The 16,783-nt window shown below is 36.1% G+C and overlaps 2 protein-coding genes across 3 annotated transcripts; one reads left to right on the top strand and one right to left on the bottom strand.

Annotated features, from left to right (window-relative positions):
• Positions 1 to 1,021: 1,021 nt before the first annotated feature.
• LOC125817737 (F-box/LRR-repeat MAX2 homolog A) lies at positions 1,022 to 4,521 on the top strand. The gene has a single exon (XM_049497284.1). It carries the CDS (start codon positions 1,117 to 1,119, stop codon positions 3,250 to 3,252), a length of 2,136 nt encoding a protein of 711 aa, XP_049353241.1. The 5' UTR covers positions 1,022 to 1,116; the 3' UTR covers positions 3,253 to 4,521.
• LOC125817736 (probable serine/threonine-protein kinase SIS8) lies at positions 3,472 to 16,273 on the bottom strand. 2 transcript variants are annotated; one of them, XM_049497281.1, is made up of 17 exons: positions 16,066 to 16,273; positions 13,115 to 13,510; positions 12,672 to 12,875; positions 11,944 to 12,135; positions 11,498 to 11,757; positions 11,155 to 11,274; positions 10,912 to 11,001; positions 9,121 to 9,216; positions 7,858 to 7,944; positions 7,416 to 7,530; positions 6,742 to 7,027; positions 5,219 to 5,342; positions 5,116 to 5,135; positions 4,872 to 5,028; positions 4,046 to 4,334; positions 3,854 to 3,926; positions 3,472 to 3,726 (listed from the first exon to the last, which is right to left on the bottom strand). In XM_049497281.1, exons 2-17 carry the CDS (start codon positions 13,361 to 13,363, stop codon positions 3,644 to 3,646), a joined length of 2,445 nt encoding a protein of 814 aa, XP_049353238.1. In that variant the 5' UTR covers positions 13,364 to 13,510; positions 16,066 to 16,273; the 3' UTR covers positions 3,472 to 3,643. The 2 variants fall into 2 exon arrangements, with proteins under 2 accessions (XP_049353238.1, XP_049353240.1); XM_049497283.1 differs by lacking the exons at positions 3,472 to 3,726; positions 3,854 to 3,926 and having other exon boundaries at positions 4,103 to 4,377.
• Positions 16,274 to 16,783: the final 510 nt, after the last annotated feature.

Genomic DNA, 16,783 nt, shown 5'->3' with positions numbered 1-16,783 from the left:
GTATGTTTAAACTAAATATTGACAGCAAAAATATTTTTGAATCAGATTATAAATGAAGAGTATTTTTGTTCATTTCATACAATTTAAAGATATTTTTGACTTTTTTCCATTGTAGAAGTAAAGACAGAATAATAAATGGAGCTTTATATGAAATAGTTGATTAAAGAAAGAAATTCTGTTTAGGAGTCAATTTGATACTCATTCGTGCACCTTATAAAGTTTTTGAGTATATATTATTTTTTTAATATAAGAATATACTGCCTCTATAATATACCTTAGGATAATTCGGATAAAATTTACTCCACTTCATAATGTTGTCTGTACTTTTTTATATCCAAAAAGTTCCATTATTCATTCAAAAGTAGTGCCCCAAATTTATTTATTTATTTTTTAAAAAAAGTAAAAACTTATATTAATAGGATATCATATTTAAAATTGTGTCAATTTTAGATGTTGGACGGTAATTTTTTCTCTTATTTGGATGGTTGTTATTGTTAGTTTAAATATTATATAGTATTTATTTTGATTATTATTTAATTTTTATTATTGTATTATATCGTTTAACCTCATTCTTGGGTAAGATGAAAAGTCTTATTTTGTAATGATTAATTTGATATGATCGTGTCGTTATCTTAATATTTTGTTTTTATTTAGTATTATTTTTTGAAACCCTAAGGAAGTACTTTGTGGCGAGTATAACCTGCTCACAGTTCAATCATTCAAAATATTTCATAAGAAATGTAACTTGTACTAGACAAATCACCTAATGATTGAGTAGCTAACAGAGATTGAATTCAGTTCTAGGTTTTGTTAGTAATTCTATCTCGTACCCTAATATTATTGATGTATGACAATATATAACGACAAAAAAACAATACATAACAACCATCCAAACAGAATGTTAAACTATTAACACAAATAACAAATATCAATTATCGACAGTAGATACTGAACATCATAAATACCGAACATCGGACAAGAAAAGAAAAGAAAAAATGACTATCAATATGTACACAACCCTCATCCCCATCTCAAACTCTTAAACCCAATTTCCCAAAACCTTCCCAATTACAACAACCCAAAAATTCTAACTGTTCCCAAACTGAAAGCCTATCAATGGCTGCACAGCTTACTTGTATCACCACCATTAGCGACCTCCCCGATGTCATCCTCTCCAACATCATCGCCGCCGTCTCGGACGTCCGCAGCCGCAACTCCACCTCCCTCGTCTGCCGGAAATGGCTCGTCCTCGAACGTTCCACGCGCTCCTCCCTCACGCTCCGTGGCAACGTCCGTGACCTCTTCATGTTACCCACTTGCTTCAGATCCGTTACTCACCTTGACCTCTCCCTTATCTCACCTTGGGGTCATCCACTCCTCTCCCCCACCGCCGTTGCTGACCCTTTCTTAATCGCCCAACTCCTCCACCACGCGTTTCCGTCCATCACTTCCCTTGTTCTGTACACGCGCAACCCGTGTACCCTAAGGATCTTGCCTCCGTTATGGCCAAACCTCAAGGAAATCAAGCTTGTTCGATGGCATCAGCGTCCGCAATTATCAGCTGGGGAGGAGCTCAATATGCTATTTACAGAGAATTTCCCAAAGCTTCATTCGCTAGATTTGTCCAATTTTTACTGCTGGACAGATGATATTCCTGTCGCACTTGAATCTCATCCTGCAGTTGCAGCTAATCTCACGAGCTTAAATCTCTTGAATTCGAGTTTTCCTGAAGGGTTTAAGTCTGATGAGATTAGCTCGATAACGCGAGCTTGCCCCAATATGAAGGAGTTTCGTGTTGCTTGTATGTTTGATCCCAGGTACATTGGGTTTGTTGGTGATGAAGGTTTGGTTTCTATAGCTAACAATTGTCCCAAATTATCAGTGCTTCATTTGGCTGATACTTCAGCTTTGTCAAACGCTAGGGGTGATCGAAATGATGAGGGGTTCACTCAAGAGGACGCAAAGTTTAGTGTTTCAACTTTGATTGAGGTATTTTCTGGTCTTCCAATACTTGAAGAGCTTGTTTTAGATGTTTGTAATAATGTTAGAGACACCGGTTCTGCGTTGGAAATTTTGAATAAGAAATGCCCCAAATTGAGATCGTTGAAGTTGGGGCAATTCCATGGTGTTTCTATGCCAATTGAATCAAAGTTGGACGGAGTGGCTCTTTGTGAAGGGCTTCAATCGTTGTCCATAAGGAATGTGGGGGACTTGAATGATATGGGTTTGATAGCTATCGGTAGAGGGTGTTCGAGGTTAACCAAGTTTGAGATTCAAGGTTGTAAAAAGATTACTATGAGGGGCATGAGGACACTAGCTTCTTTGCTTAAGAATACGTTGGTTGATGTCAAGATATCTTGCTGCAAGAATCTTGGAGCCTCTTATTCATTGAAAGCATTGGAGCCAATACAAGAACGGATCCAAAGGCTTCACATTGATTGTGTGTGGGATAGCGTTGAAGAATTTGAAGATCTTGATGGTTATGGATACGGGTTTGATCTTAATGTGAATGATGGAGGTGAGGCATCAAGCAACTCTGCTGGTTCTGGGGACACATTTGAATGCGAGGAAGATGCATTCATGTTTAAACAACAGAAAAGATGCAAGTATGAGGAAGTTAATGGCCATGCTAGTGGATATAGTGGACGATCATGGGATCAGCTGCAATCCCTCTCTCTTTGGATTGAGGTTGGTGAACTTCTGACTCCTTTAACAGCTGCAGGTCTTGAAGACTGTCCTAACTTAGAAGAGATCAACATTAAAGTGGAAGGAGATTGCAGGCTATGGTCAAAACCTTCGGGGCGAGAATTTGGACTGAGCACTCTTCTATACTATCCTATGCTATCCAAGATGCATTTGGATTGTGGAGATACCATAGGTTATGCACACACCGCACCATCAGGGCAGATGGATTTGAGCTTGTGGGAAAGGTTTTATCTGTTTGGGATTGGAAATTTGAGCCTTACTGAACTTGATTACTGGCCACCACAAGATAGGGACGTTAACCAAAGGTGTCTATCCCTACCAGCAGCTGGGCTGCTACAAGAATGTGTCACTCTCAGAAAACTCTTCATCCATGGAACAGCACATGAACATTTCATGATGTTCTTTCTTAGGATCCCGAACTTAAGAGATGTACAACTGAGAGAAGATTACTATCCCGCACCTGAGAATGACATGAGTACAGAGATGAGGGCAGACTCCTTGAGCCGCTTTGAAGCTGCCCTAAACAGGCGCCTGATATCTGATTGATGCAAGGAGCAAAATGTCGACACAATTATCCCATGTCCAGTGCCTCAAAGAGTTTTATTTAGTCAGATAATGTATTAAATATCCAGATCTCTATATATGCATTATGGTTTTGTGCATTGACCACTGCTGCACTTTGCTCAAATTGGGATAAAGAGGAGGATGATCGCTAAATCAAATTTGGGTCCCGGTTCTGCTTGCAAGGAGTGGAATTGTAGAATATTAGGTAAACGAACTCTGCATTTGATTTCACAAAAAGGCTGAACGTTTCAACTATATTTCTACATACACGATATTTTTTCTAAAACTGGAAAATCACACAGTTACTACAACTTGAGCCGGACATTGTTAACACCTCTACCATGTTTTTTCTGTACAGACAAAACAGATTGCACTAACAGAGTGAATACTCGCACTCTACCAGTCGGGTGAGAATTTCCCCGCAACTTGGTCTTTCGTTGGGCTCAGCCCAACAGTCTGAAATGAAAAAAACGATGAGTCAGGGACGTCAAAAAGCTAAAAAGGAGAACATTATGGAGACGAACAGAAGAACGGTGAAATACATGGGTCCATTGCATTTAGTTATACATTACGCCAGAAATACCTGCAATTAGTTGGCCAAGGGGTCCTTCAGGTATCTCTAGCCTTGATCCTTCATTGGCAACAATATAAACTACCTGAAAATGGGCACAAGGCAGTTGTTACTTGATGTAGCCATGTGGAAATAAGACACTAACTTCCAAGACATAAGAAAAAACAATTAACCATAACAAAGGAGAGGTTAAATATAGCGTACCCTCTCTGGTGGTACACCGTGCCATGGTCTTTCTAGGGTACAAAGTTCCCACATTATCACGCCAAGACTAAAAATGTCACATTTTTCTGTATAAGACTCGTTTCGGATGAGCTCTGGAGCCATCCATTCAGGAGTGCCAGCTGCTGCAGTATCTCTCATAGGTGCATCTGTCATTATTTTCGAGAGCCCAAAATCACATATTTTGACACTCCAGTGCTTGTTCACAAGGCAGTTTGCACTTTTTAGATCACGATGGACTATCTTCATCCGATGCATGCACATCAACCCTCTTAGTTGCCAACAGAAGCAAGAAACTAATCATAAATCCCGTCCTTGAGAAATATAAAAGTAGAAGCATGGTTGAGGTATTTTATGTAGAAGCTTTTGAAGCATTATGTAATAAAAAAAAAATTACATGGTTTGTATGTAATTAACATGTGTTGAAGGGATTGTAATCAGCATTCATAGAAAAAGAATGTCTCGGAAGGACATGGAACTTCATCATGCAACAGATTATTTAATTGCAGAAACAAAGATGGATCAAATTTAAACAATCAGCATCACAAGTCTGTACTAAGGCATGCAAAAGAGAATGCGGGTATTATTAGAATACCTACCAAATATATCAAATCATTTTTTTCAAGTTACATTTAAAGAGCTTTCCTGCTATATCATTTTGTGTTTTGAGACCCCTGGACATTCATTGATGCTTTAAACAAAAAATTTACAGGAGCATTAATTAAAAGATAAAAGAAAAGAGAATCACTAAAAAGCGTTAAGAACCACCAAGTTATCTTGCAACACCAAAGACCAACAACAAACCAACCTGCATATGTCACGAAGCATCTTGAGTCTCCTCCGCCAGTTAACTCTCTTCTTTTGACCACTTAAATGGATCAAAAAATATAGAGATCCCATCTCCATGAATTCAGTAACCATCGACAAATGAGGAGGCGTTGTGCATGCACCAAGAAACAATATAACTGCAACCGTGAAAGGAAGGAGCAATATTATAGAGCCAAGTAAGAAAGAAAAGCCAATACGTGAAAAGGGAAAGAGAAGAGAAATACCATTTGGATGCCGAAGGCGGCTGAGAAAGCAAAAAGAAAGAAAAACTTATTAGAACATTTCGAAGCCAAAAGGAATTTGCCCAATCCTAGAAAGACACAATACCTAAGGATTGAGATCTCATTGCAGAAGTCCTCCATGTTTTCCTCTGTAAGATCTTGCTCCAGGAAAACTTTAATCGCAACATCAGTTCCATTCCAAATTCCTCGAAAAACTTCTCCAAAGAATCCTGCAAATATAGCCAGATTGTTTAGACCTCAAACTCCCAAATACATATTCAGAGTGTGGAAGAAAATGCAGATCAACAGAACATAGGAAAGCATATATTTGGACCTTGATCACTTTGAAGATATATTTAAGTAGAAGACTTCTAAATTTTTTAGTAGCGAACCTAACTTTATTATGTTTCTCATTTTAATTCTTTAGCTCTATGTGTATCCACATCATATACATCTTTTCGGATCTAATGCTGTAAGACAGTTTGCTCTCTATATGGTGTAGGCATAACACCATTCCCTGGTATCGCATTGTCTCCAATGCGCACTCCATTTGATCTTTTTTGCTTATACATCATGTACCTTTTGTTGGTGAACTAAGATAGTGTTCAACTGAACAAAGGTAAGCCTCCTATAATTCTAACAATCTATCTATACATCATGGAATTTCCTCCTCATTCCATAAATACAAGTATTGCGCTCTTACCACTAGACATGTATCTGCTATTGTTCTTGGGAGTTGGGAGCATCTACCAAATGTTTAATATAGTATAATCCCTGCCAGAAAGCATAAGTATGGGTTGGACCTACAACTAAAGAAGGTGACCAACAGTCTACCCATGCTCCTTACATGAACAACACCACCCAGTTACAATTATCTCCTTCCTAAGTTATTGCCGCCAATAGGACTCCCCACAAAGCACGCCACTTTTTAGGTGCCTTTGATGATTTCCAAAGAAATCTTGCGATATAAATTCTCCAGAAAACGGTTTGAAAATCATTACCAAAATAACTAATCACCCCACACCACCCCCAAAAAAAACATTTTTGTAGCTAAAAAGGCTTTGCGGAAAATAGATAAAGGGCTTCACTTTTCGATGTAGTTGACCACACCGTATATCAAGCCAAAACCGTATTATGTTCCTATTCCTTACAGCCCATAGTTTTGAGAAAATGAACTACTTTTCATTATGCAGTTCCACAAACTATTATGTATGATGATGTGACCTCATAAATAACCAACTCTATAGACCATTACATTGTATCTATACTTCTCAGAGCCTGCTCTTTGCATAAAGTCCCTGTAACCACCTTCCTAGGATAGCTTGATGAAAGTGGAAAATCTAAGCTGTTTTCTATACCAAACTCAAAGCACAAAGTGATCAAACACATTATGATAAACATTAACCAAGGCTTCTCACTCATCAAAGTTCACAGAGCATGATCAATCAGTATTAGTATAATAGTTGGCAGGCTAAGCCCAAGGAGCAATGACAACAGTCTCAAATCAGCTCATTGTGGACTCAATAGTTGGTACTAAAGCAATAAGTGTAACCAAATGATTTTAAAACAAAAAAATGAAGCATAAAATACAACAGTGCTACTTGAAAAAATGATTTAAAATAAACTCACCAATCCCAATACGAGTGCCAACAGTCAACTCAGAGAAGTCTATATTCCATTCTTCAAAAGGTAGAAGAGGTTTATTCAGGAACATCGGCGATTCCAAAATCCTATTCCAGGTTGAGACCATTTTGTCATTCATCTGCCCCCTTCCTTCCAGAGCCTGCCTCCTGAATTCATGGGGAGACGAGGGTAATGATATTGCCTTCTGGGAGCTCATGTGCTCTCTTGACAATGCAAACATGGAAGACTGTCCACCCGATATATCAGGGTCGTCATGGTGAAAATCAGACACCTAAAATACAAATCGTTTGGCCAACACAAAGAAATAGAAAAGAGACAATCCATCAAATACTGTTTCGTATAATTCAATTAGGGTTAAGATAGAATATTGTAATAATCAGAGTTCCCATTATTTTTCACCATGAACTAAGATTATAACATTCATTTATTAAGAGGAAAACAACTCCAAAAGATACTCGTATGCAACTTCATTACAGCGAAATTAAGAGAGTGAAAGATCCCTAGAGAAAAAGACAGCCACAGAATCGAGAAAAAAATTCAACAAGAGTGTATACTGCCGCTCATTTGAACCGGTAGGCGGAAACAAAACTCAACTATTTCCAGAGTGAAAGACATCAAAGTATTAGGAACCTCAAAACCAGAGAGAAACGGTAGCATACATTTTTTTGAAGATCCAATGCCCCGCCTCTGTCATTTGAAGAATGGGGGGATGAGCTATTTTCCCCTTGTTCTCTTCGATTCTGCTTCATTGCTTCATTCATTGCTCGAACCGCCCTGGTTTCGTGCATGACACAAAAAATGGCATAAGTTAAAGAAGGAATTGGTTGCTAAGTCTTCTTAGCAATATTTCTGACAGTGTCCATATTGTGATGAAGTACACCTATATCCAGGCACAAGTTCTAAGCAATAAGTTCTTTTTTTCGTACAGAAAACATAAGGTGCTTACTAACATTCTTGGAATATATCACGAAAGATAGATAATAACGCAATTTAGCATCAAATAAATTCTCACTTGTGCAAATTAATACCAAAAAGATGCGCGCGCCTATAAACTACGAGTGAAGACATTTATGATGATGATCATATTATTACAATATCTACCTTACGATGTCATCGCCAATTTCTGGAGTAATACTAATACTTCTTCTTCGTAACCTACGTGGTTCAGATGTAGATGCTCCTTCTGACCTGTGGATAGAAATAGTCAAAATTCAGCAAATTTTCTGACAATGATGAAGGTTTATTATGCTCAAAAGTCTTCACAAGTCGATCCACTATTAAACAGGTAAATTTAAAGAGCGTGCATATATTAGAAGAGAAGAGATTATGGAAATTTTAACTCACATAAATATATATAACTCTTGGTTACCCATCCCATAAAACATCAAAAGGTAATGGTTGTGTCATATAGACTAAAGATGAACAGAGTTTAGACCATTATCCCATTTTAAAGGGAGAAATTATGCAACATTATAACTCTACTCTGAGACGCTCCACAAAAAGATGAGGTAAAAAAGACATAGGATGGAACACCCAGTACTCAAAATTCTTCTACCAAGAAACTAATCGCCATCCATCTCAAGTCAATTATTACGTCTTATTAGTTCCACTACAAAGGACTTATATTTGTTCAATCTGTTCTTTTTCGCTTTAATGATTTGTAAACTGAAATGTGTCATCATTATCGAAGTAATATCAAAACACTTCCAAATTAGAGTCTTAAGAAACATAATTACTACATCAAATATTTTAAAGAACAAATAATAGCTATCGAGTAAGGGGAAATATTGACAAAATTGTATCTTATAAGTTTGGAATAATTTATAAAAAATTACAACGGTAATAGAACCAAATACCAACACACTGAAATCCTAGATTAGTATTCATATGCACTCTTGTACTAACTCTATCAGCTATGCAAAAACCCATCCTCAATAGCTATTAAGCCTTTTCATCAAAAATTAGTAGCTAAGACAACTGATTAGGAAGGCAAAGATCCATGTTTGAAGACACTATTAACTTAATGGAATTTCATCAACAGAAATATTTTCATATGAGGTGGCTGCTGAGGTATGCACTTGTGTCTTCTGCAGAAAACATGCTTAATTAACATAAAAATATTGCATTCAGCAGTTCATTTTAAGCAACATTAGCCTCTCTGATCGACAACTCAAGCGAATGAACCAAAGTATTGTGAACTGGGAAGTGGGCACCCTAAATATGAATGGGCAATAACATGTGAGATGAACCAAAAATAACGGCAGGAACAAAAAGAACAATTTGAGTGTTTTATGCATGTCAATGTTTTGCTGATATACTGATAAAAACTCATAGGAAACTGAAAACAAGACCAGAATTCAATACCTTGATGAAGCAACATCATCTGAATAATCTCTGAATGTTTTCGTATCACCACTAAGCATAGACCGGGCACGTGCTCGAAATGAAGGATGCTCCGGACTAGAGATTTGAAGTGAGAGAAGAACATAATTAGACGAAACCATCCATTACAGTAAAATGAACAGCTCAGTTTAATGGAGATAAAGAGAGTCCCTAGATGTGTTGAAGAATACATTGCAACCTTACAACTTTCTGTAACATTGTTTGTAACCTATATGATACCTCTTTAGCGTGACAAAAATATCTTCTGATTTGTGGAGATTGATTAAAAAAATACTGAGAAGCTCTCAAAGATATAACTACACGTCTAGGACTCTTTATTCAAACCAGGCTGCTATACATGTACATGTGAGATGCCAAATTTTCTTCTTTTTTTCATGGATTATAAGATATGTTTAAAAACAAAGAAAATAAGGGAAATCTTCAAAGAGCCTTCTAAAGTTTGCTAGTTCAATATTAGCTGAGTCAATTTGCTGTTACAATTTAACCACAAAATGGAGCAGTGATAAAAGTAAATAAATAAATGGTATACAAGTACATGTGAGATGCCAGATTCATTTTTCATGGATCATAAGACATGTTTGAAACAACGACAAAAAGAAGGGAAATCATCAAGTCTTCTAAAACTAATGTCAGTTCAATATAGCTTATTCAAAGTGGTGTTACAAATTAAGCACAAAATGAAGCAGTAACAAAAGTAAATAAATAAATGAGAAAAAGACCAATAATGAAAATTAAAACAATTCAAAAATCCTACTAGTCACACTAGAACAACCAGCTCAAAAAGAAAAAACCAAGCTAACTGTTCAGAAACAAGATATTCATAGTTTTAAAACAACCGCACAAATTTATGCAAGTGGTGAATGAGACCTTATGCCATGCTTGTTCCATTTGTTACCTATCAAAAAACAGAATCATTTGTTCCCTATAAATATAAATCACAGAAAAGTGTAAATGCTTACAAGTTGTCACCGACTATTTGTAATAGTCTAAACCAAGCACGATGTTCAATTTCTCAACAAGCTACTTTTAGATCAATCCAGGAAAGCTGGTAAATTTCATTCATCACTTTCGAGTAACTAGTAACAGTGAAATTGCACATATACATGTGTGTTCTCCATTTTCAGGATCATCTCGAAAAAAGCCATACTATTGCATCACCATGTAAACTTCAGATTTTTAAACTAAGGATCCAGTACTGTGTGATGCAAACCAAGTAATTTTGAGACACTTGAGAATTCACCAATATAAACGCACATTATATACAAGATCTCATAACACAGAGATTTCAAATACTACGTTTCAAAGGCACATCAAACTCTGCAGTTTAAGCTACCCAGCATTATAAATAGACCTGATATTAAACCAAACATTGCTTGCCCTGCAACATTATTCTGATTACCCACATGCTTGTGCAAAGACATTTTCTTAGTTCATTAAGTTCTAATCAAAATTTAGAAAATAACATCACCAGCTCGAAACGGAACACCTATTTGCATGTTAATTATATACACATCCCTAACAGTCACACTAGAAACATAGTGAGACAGATCCGCAGGGGAAAACTGCAATCAGAGGACTTCAAATGATTTTATTTTTCAGTAAGTTAATTGTAAAGATCAGAAAACTGATTTGATCCAGAGTGTATTTTTGTTGGTATGATCTCATCCAAAATTGGAAAACTGATAAAGAGCTTCATTGCATATGTAAGGGGAAATCAATTGAAATAGGAGTCATGGCCATAGAAAAGTAAACCTTGAACTAGCAGTCCTTTGTTCAGTAATAACTTTCCTTCGGCTCCTTCTCCAAGCTGCAGTAGCAATATTGGGTTCGCTGTGCGAGAAACTGACACATAGAAACAGATCCAACAGGAAATAAGATCCACAGAACAGAGAGTAAAAAAGCAGATGAACATTCCGAATTTCTTTTGCTCAAAGAGGATACAATGAAATGTGTTATTATGTAAAAGCATGATTTCTTAGCCGAGTGAAATAATACCTTAATTTTCTGTCAATTGAAGTGTTAGACCGCAACATGATATTCCTCAATGAAGGTCCTGCAGCATTCGAAGATGCTTCTAGTCTCCTCTGGCATTGAAGGGCATCATCTTTCTCGGAACTGTAGAATATAAAAAGATCAATTAAAAATGAATGAGGGAAAAGAAGAAATGAAACTGCATCTTCACCAGCAAAAACGAACTTCCTGCAGATTACAACATGTCAACAATGATAATGCAACAGAAAATGTTGACAATGATAATGCAGCAGAAAAAGATGAAAAGGATTATAGCAATTAAACTTGAACAGTATTAATTAAAAAGTGAGAAAGATTTCGATCTAACCTCTCAGGATCAATTCTCTCTGAAAACCCATAAAGAGGACTATTAGGCTCCAATGGTGAATCACAGGAATCATTTTCTGCAGAATCACTCTCTCCAGCAGCAGATATGTGGGTCATGAAAATAGCCTTCGCTGATCGAGGAATAAGTTGACCCGGAAAACGCATAAGGTCGACAAGCAGTTCCACAGAATTTAACACAACTATAACAGACATATGTTTAGATGAGTCTGCACACTGAGAAGCTCCTTCAGCAGGCAACCCCTAATTAGGAAACATAGAAATATTATAAGGTTAAATTTCACGAAAAGTATGGCAAAGAAAGAAAATAAGGTGAGAATTCATAAGAACTAGCAATGCAACATTTTTCAGTACTGAGTTTAGAGGTAAAACATGGAATTCACAAAAACAAGGGAACTACAAACATTTTTCCTTCAGAGCAAAGCTTACCACAACAAGTTGACTTTCAACACCTACAGTATCCGCTAATACTTTGAACAATATTGCTCGAGAACGGCAGGAGCCATGCTTTATTTGACCCAACATCTGGATGCCTCGGATGTCAGAAATGTGAGAGCTTTCCTCAAGAGCAGCTTTAGAAGGACTTAGTTCAGGGTTTGGTCGTTTGAAAACATCAGATACCTATGTAAGGAGTCATTCAAATAATAGATAAAATGATGAGATGTCCATGGAAAATGCTTAACATCAAATTTTTTTAAGAAATGGTATGCCCATGGAAGATGCTTAACATCAACTTGGACCTTTATCTTTGACTACAACAACAACATATATCCAATATATTCCTACATGGGGTCTGGGGAAGATGGGGTGTACGCAGACCTTACCCCTACCTTTGTGGGGTAGAGAGGTGGGTTATTGTGAGTGTATTGGGAAAAAAAACATAACAAAGAGGGCTCTTAGGGGGGGAAAATAGGGAAAGAAAAAGTTCTGGACAGAACTGCAGCAACGAAAGAATAATTCCCAGAACATGTTCTAATTATCTCTGTGCAACCCAAGAAAACAGAGTTAAATTCACAGGACGGCCACTCAAGAAACATCCCCATAAAGAAAACAAGTAATTTGACATGGAAAAAGCAGAAAAAGAAAGCAAAGCAAAGGAAAATACTGTGTTATTATATAGCACAGTGAAGAAAAAGTAAAGAAATATGAAAACCCACCAATCCAGCTATCTTTTTTATAATAGCTGCAGGATTTGAGCCTAAACCTTTCACTAGTGCAAGAATCAGTTGCTTTAGCATACAAAGCTTCTTGTCTTTCTCAAAATCCACAAGTATAATATCTGCTCTTAAACCCTCCAGCTCCAGTGCCTGAAGTTCATCAAAAGTGGGAATATCTTCAAAAATCTCTTTGAGCCTTTTCTCCTGAGACAAAAAGGATAAAGAAAAGGGCATTAAAATAAAATCAAAACAAGTGCTAGTCAAAATCACATGCCAGCATCCACATTAGGAGATACAAGAAGGAACAAATGGAATACTAAAGTGGAATACTAAATTATCCATTAGTTCAGCTTCTAAAGAACAAAAAGTATATATATTATTCAAAGGAAAACAAATAACAAGCACTGTTGAATAGGAACTAAAAGAAATTTTATGGTGCTCACAGCAACAACTGAGTAGAAACCATTTGGAATTGGGTCTGACAGTGTTCCAGTTTTCCAGAGAATCTGTGAAGCAGTCTGACATGGAAGCCTATCATGTATTTCATTTTCACTTAGTTCCTTATTCCTCAAATTTTCTTCTTTACTATCAAGAGTAACAGATCCAAACTTTTCAACGAAATCTGAAGGCCAACATGCAGCCCCTGGGGACCTCTGCTCTGAGGGCCCAACTTCATCTCCTCTCTCTTCCATGCCAGTAGATAGTTTAATTGCAATACGATCTCCTAGACACTGCTACTCCATAAAAGAGCTTATTCATCTCACACTTGTTCTTAGACAAACTATCATTAATAAGGAGCTTCTCCTCCTCAAACCTGCCCAAGCTTGAAGCCGTAAAATCTGCAAACACAAAATATTTGAACGTCAGCGAACATGATTCTAAAAAAGATGGCTCTATATGATTACTTTAAAAGGTATTTAGAGGACTCATAAGGGATAGAGCATGAATGGCAGCAAAAACTACTGAAGGACCACTAAAGTATTGGAACTCCTGCCGCTTCCAAACGAAATAGAAATAAGGGAAATAATCGAAGTGGATAAAGAATCTCTATTTCAAGAATCAGAGCCCGTTTGGCTTAACTTAAAAAAGTAGTTTTAAAAAGTCAAACTTTAGTAACTTTTAAGTTAAAAAATAAAAAGTAGGGGAGTACGTACTTTTAACTTTTTTCAAGACATTTTAAACTTATTTTAAGTTATTTTTAATTTACCAAACCCTCCCAAAAGTTAAAAATGACTTAAAAGTAGGTTTGACCAACTTTTAAGCCAATCCAAACGCTCTCAGACAGCAACAAGGATGACATCTGAAAAGATTAACACTATCAATTTATACTGATGAAAAATAGATAGTGACACTGCAACTTTACAAAGTTGCTCGAGTGTTTGGCTTCCAGAATGGTCTTTTCACTTTGTCTCCTGATCTCCTCATACCACAATAATGTACAGTGATTCTAGTACCTTTCATTTGTATTTTTCGCTGCTACTGGAACTAGAACTCCACATATGAGAAGGTGTGAACGCATTAACCAAAGGCGAAGTTCAATGATCTTCATCTGGATTTAACTTTAGATTATTTTTTTTGAGAATGAATTTAACTTTAGATTATTGCGACGTTAAACTATCTAAAGTGGTGAAGTGCTGTGCATTGGAGAATTGATCAACATATAAACAAGATATCCCAAATTTCAATCCTAAGAAATTGCTTCAGATTGCTCTTCCAGTATGCAAAGTTTCAAATGAAATGAACTATGGTTAACCCTCAAAATGTGCCGAGTTTTGCTGCTTACCAAATAGTTTTACACCAGCGCAGATGTAATAAAAAAACACTATGTGCATTAAGCCTATAGAATACACCTTCATAAAAGAATTACAAACATTACTATTTATTTCCCAAACCAACCTTACTTTGCTGACAAATGACTTTTCGTCAAAAGCGTCAAAAGTAACAAACGTACTACCCAAATCACATCAAACTACACTACACAACGCAATATCAATTCAGTAGAAGTATGATATCATCTAGGTTCTAACTACCGAAGCAACAAATAAATTAATTTGCAAAATCATAATTCATGAACTTTTCTGAATCTGTTACTTTTATCAAAAAAAAGAAAAAACTTTTCTGAATCCAAACATTGACCATTTCACTAGGCTTAACACAACAATTTAATTTAAACTCATCATAAGAACCCACAAAAGACTCAAAAAGCACGATAATACCAAGAATTAGATAATCAACAAGCTGAATTTAACAACCCTACTTGCTGGCAAATGAATTCTTGTCGAAAGCATCAAAACTATCAAATGTACTACCCAAATCACATTGAACAACACTACACTACAAAACGCAATATCAATTCAGTAGAAGTTTGATATCATCTAGGTTCTAACTACTGAAGCAACCGATAAATTGATGTGCAATTCATCTTTCATGAACTGGATTGCAGTCAGAATTCAGCACCAATACAGTTCCAACTCTGAACATTGATCGTTCACTAGACTCAACATAACAATTTAATTAGAACTCCTCATAAGAACCTATGGAAGACTCAAAATCAAGACAATACCAAGAATTAAATAATCAACAATGTGAATTTAACAACCCAACTTTGCTGGCAAATGAATTTTCGTCTAACTCATCAAAACTAACAAATGTACTACCCAAATCACATCAAACTACACTACACTACACAACGCAATATTAATTCACAAGAAATTTGATATCATCTAGGTTCTAACTACCGAAGCAACAGATAAATTGATTTGCAGATTCATCTTTCATGAACTGGAGTGCTGTCAACATTCAGCACCAATACAGTACCTAATCCGAACATTAATCATTTCACTAGGCTTTACACAACAATTTAATTAAAACTCCACTAAGAACCCATGGAAGACTCTAAAAGCAAGATATTACCAAGAATTAGATAATCAACAAGCTGAATTTAACAACCCTACTTTGCTGACAAATGAGTTTTCATCAAAAGCATCAAAACTAACAAATGTACTACCCAAATCACAACAAACTACACTACACTACACTACGTAATATCATTTCAGTAGAAGTTTGATATCATTTCCATCTGCCAAAGCAACCGAGAAATTGATTTGCAATTCATCTTTCATGAACTGGCGTACAGTCAAATTTCAGCACCAATACAGTTTCTACTCCTCTCCTAATCCGAACATTGAACATTTCACTAGGCTAAACACAACAATTGAATTAACACTCTTCATAAGAACTCACGGAAGACTCGCAAGGGAGATAATACCAAGAATTAGACAATCAACAAGCTGAATTCAACAAAAACACATGCAAATAATACTTACCGAATCTGAAATTGATGAAAACAAAAGCACAATAACAATAACAAAAAAAACGTGATCGGAGAGTTTACCAGTAGAGTAGATCTTAGAAAAATGAATCTGGAGCTACTTCACTAACAAGCGATTATCACCATTTCTAATCCTACATCGTCTGAAGATTCAGCTTCTTGTCGCAATCGTAAGTTTACACCTCTCACAGAGACGATACCAAACTCTAGAGAGAGAAAGTGAGAAATAGAGAGAGAGAGAGGCGGGGATTGTGTTTGATTATATTTTTGGGTCTATGTGTTCGTTCGTATCAATTGTTATATTGATGCATCCACCAAGAAAGCGATGGCGTTTTATTTATACTTTTAATTTAAATTAAACTTGTGATCTTTCTTTTTGCATTCAGGTACAAGCATCGAATCGTATTGTATAAGTTCTGCAGGCGCAAAGGGAGCTCGATTTTAGTCAACAGTCAACGAAATTAGGAATTAAATTCCATAATTTCGGGAAACGAAGGAATATACTACTACTCCGTTCACTTTTATCTGTACACTATTTTAAAAATAAATTTTCATTTTCATTTTCATATATCAGGAAAAAATAATTATTATATTTTTCATGTTTTACCTTTAAGGAATAAAATGGTATTGTTACAAGCAAAATTGAATGAAAGAAGTAGTACTAAATTTTTTTAAAAAATGTTACATCATATGATATCAGTATTAGGGTCAATTAAATTCAAATTCACATTAAGATAGAATTAGCCGTTCGATTACGGCCTTACGAGCTAGCTTTGTATTC

This window comes from Solanum verrucosum, unplaced genomic scaffold (assembly GCF_900185275.1).
Source record: "Solanum verrucosum unplaced genomic scaffold, falcon-dt-bn FXZP01000280.1, whole genome shotgun sequence".
NCBI classification, from domain to species: Eukaryota; Viridiplantae; Streptophyta; class Magnoliopsida; order Solanales; family Solanaceae; genus Solanum; species Solanum verrucosum.
This window is presented reverse-complemented; position numbering and strand designations above follow the sequence as displayed.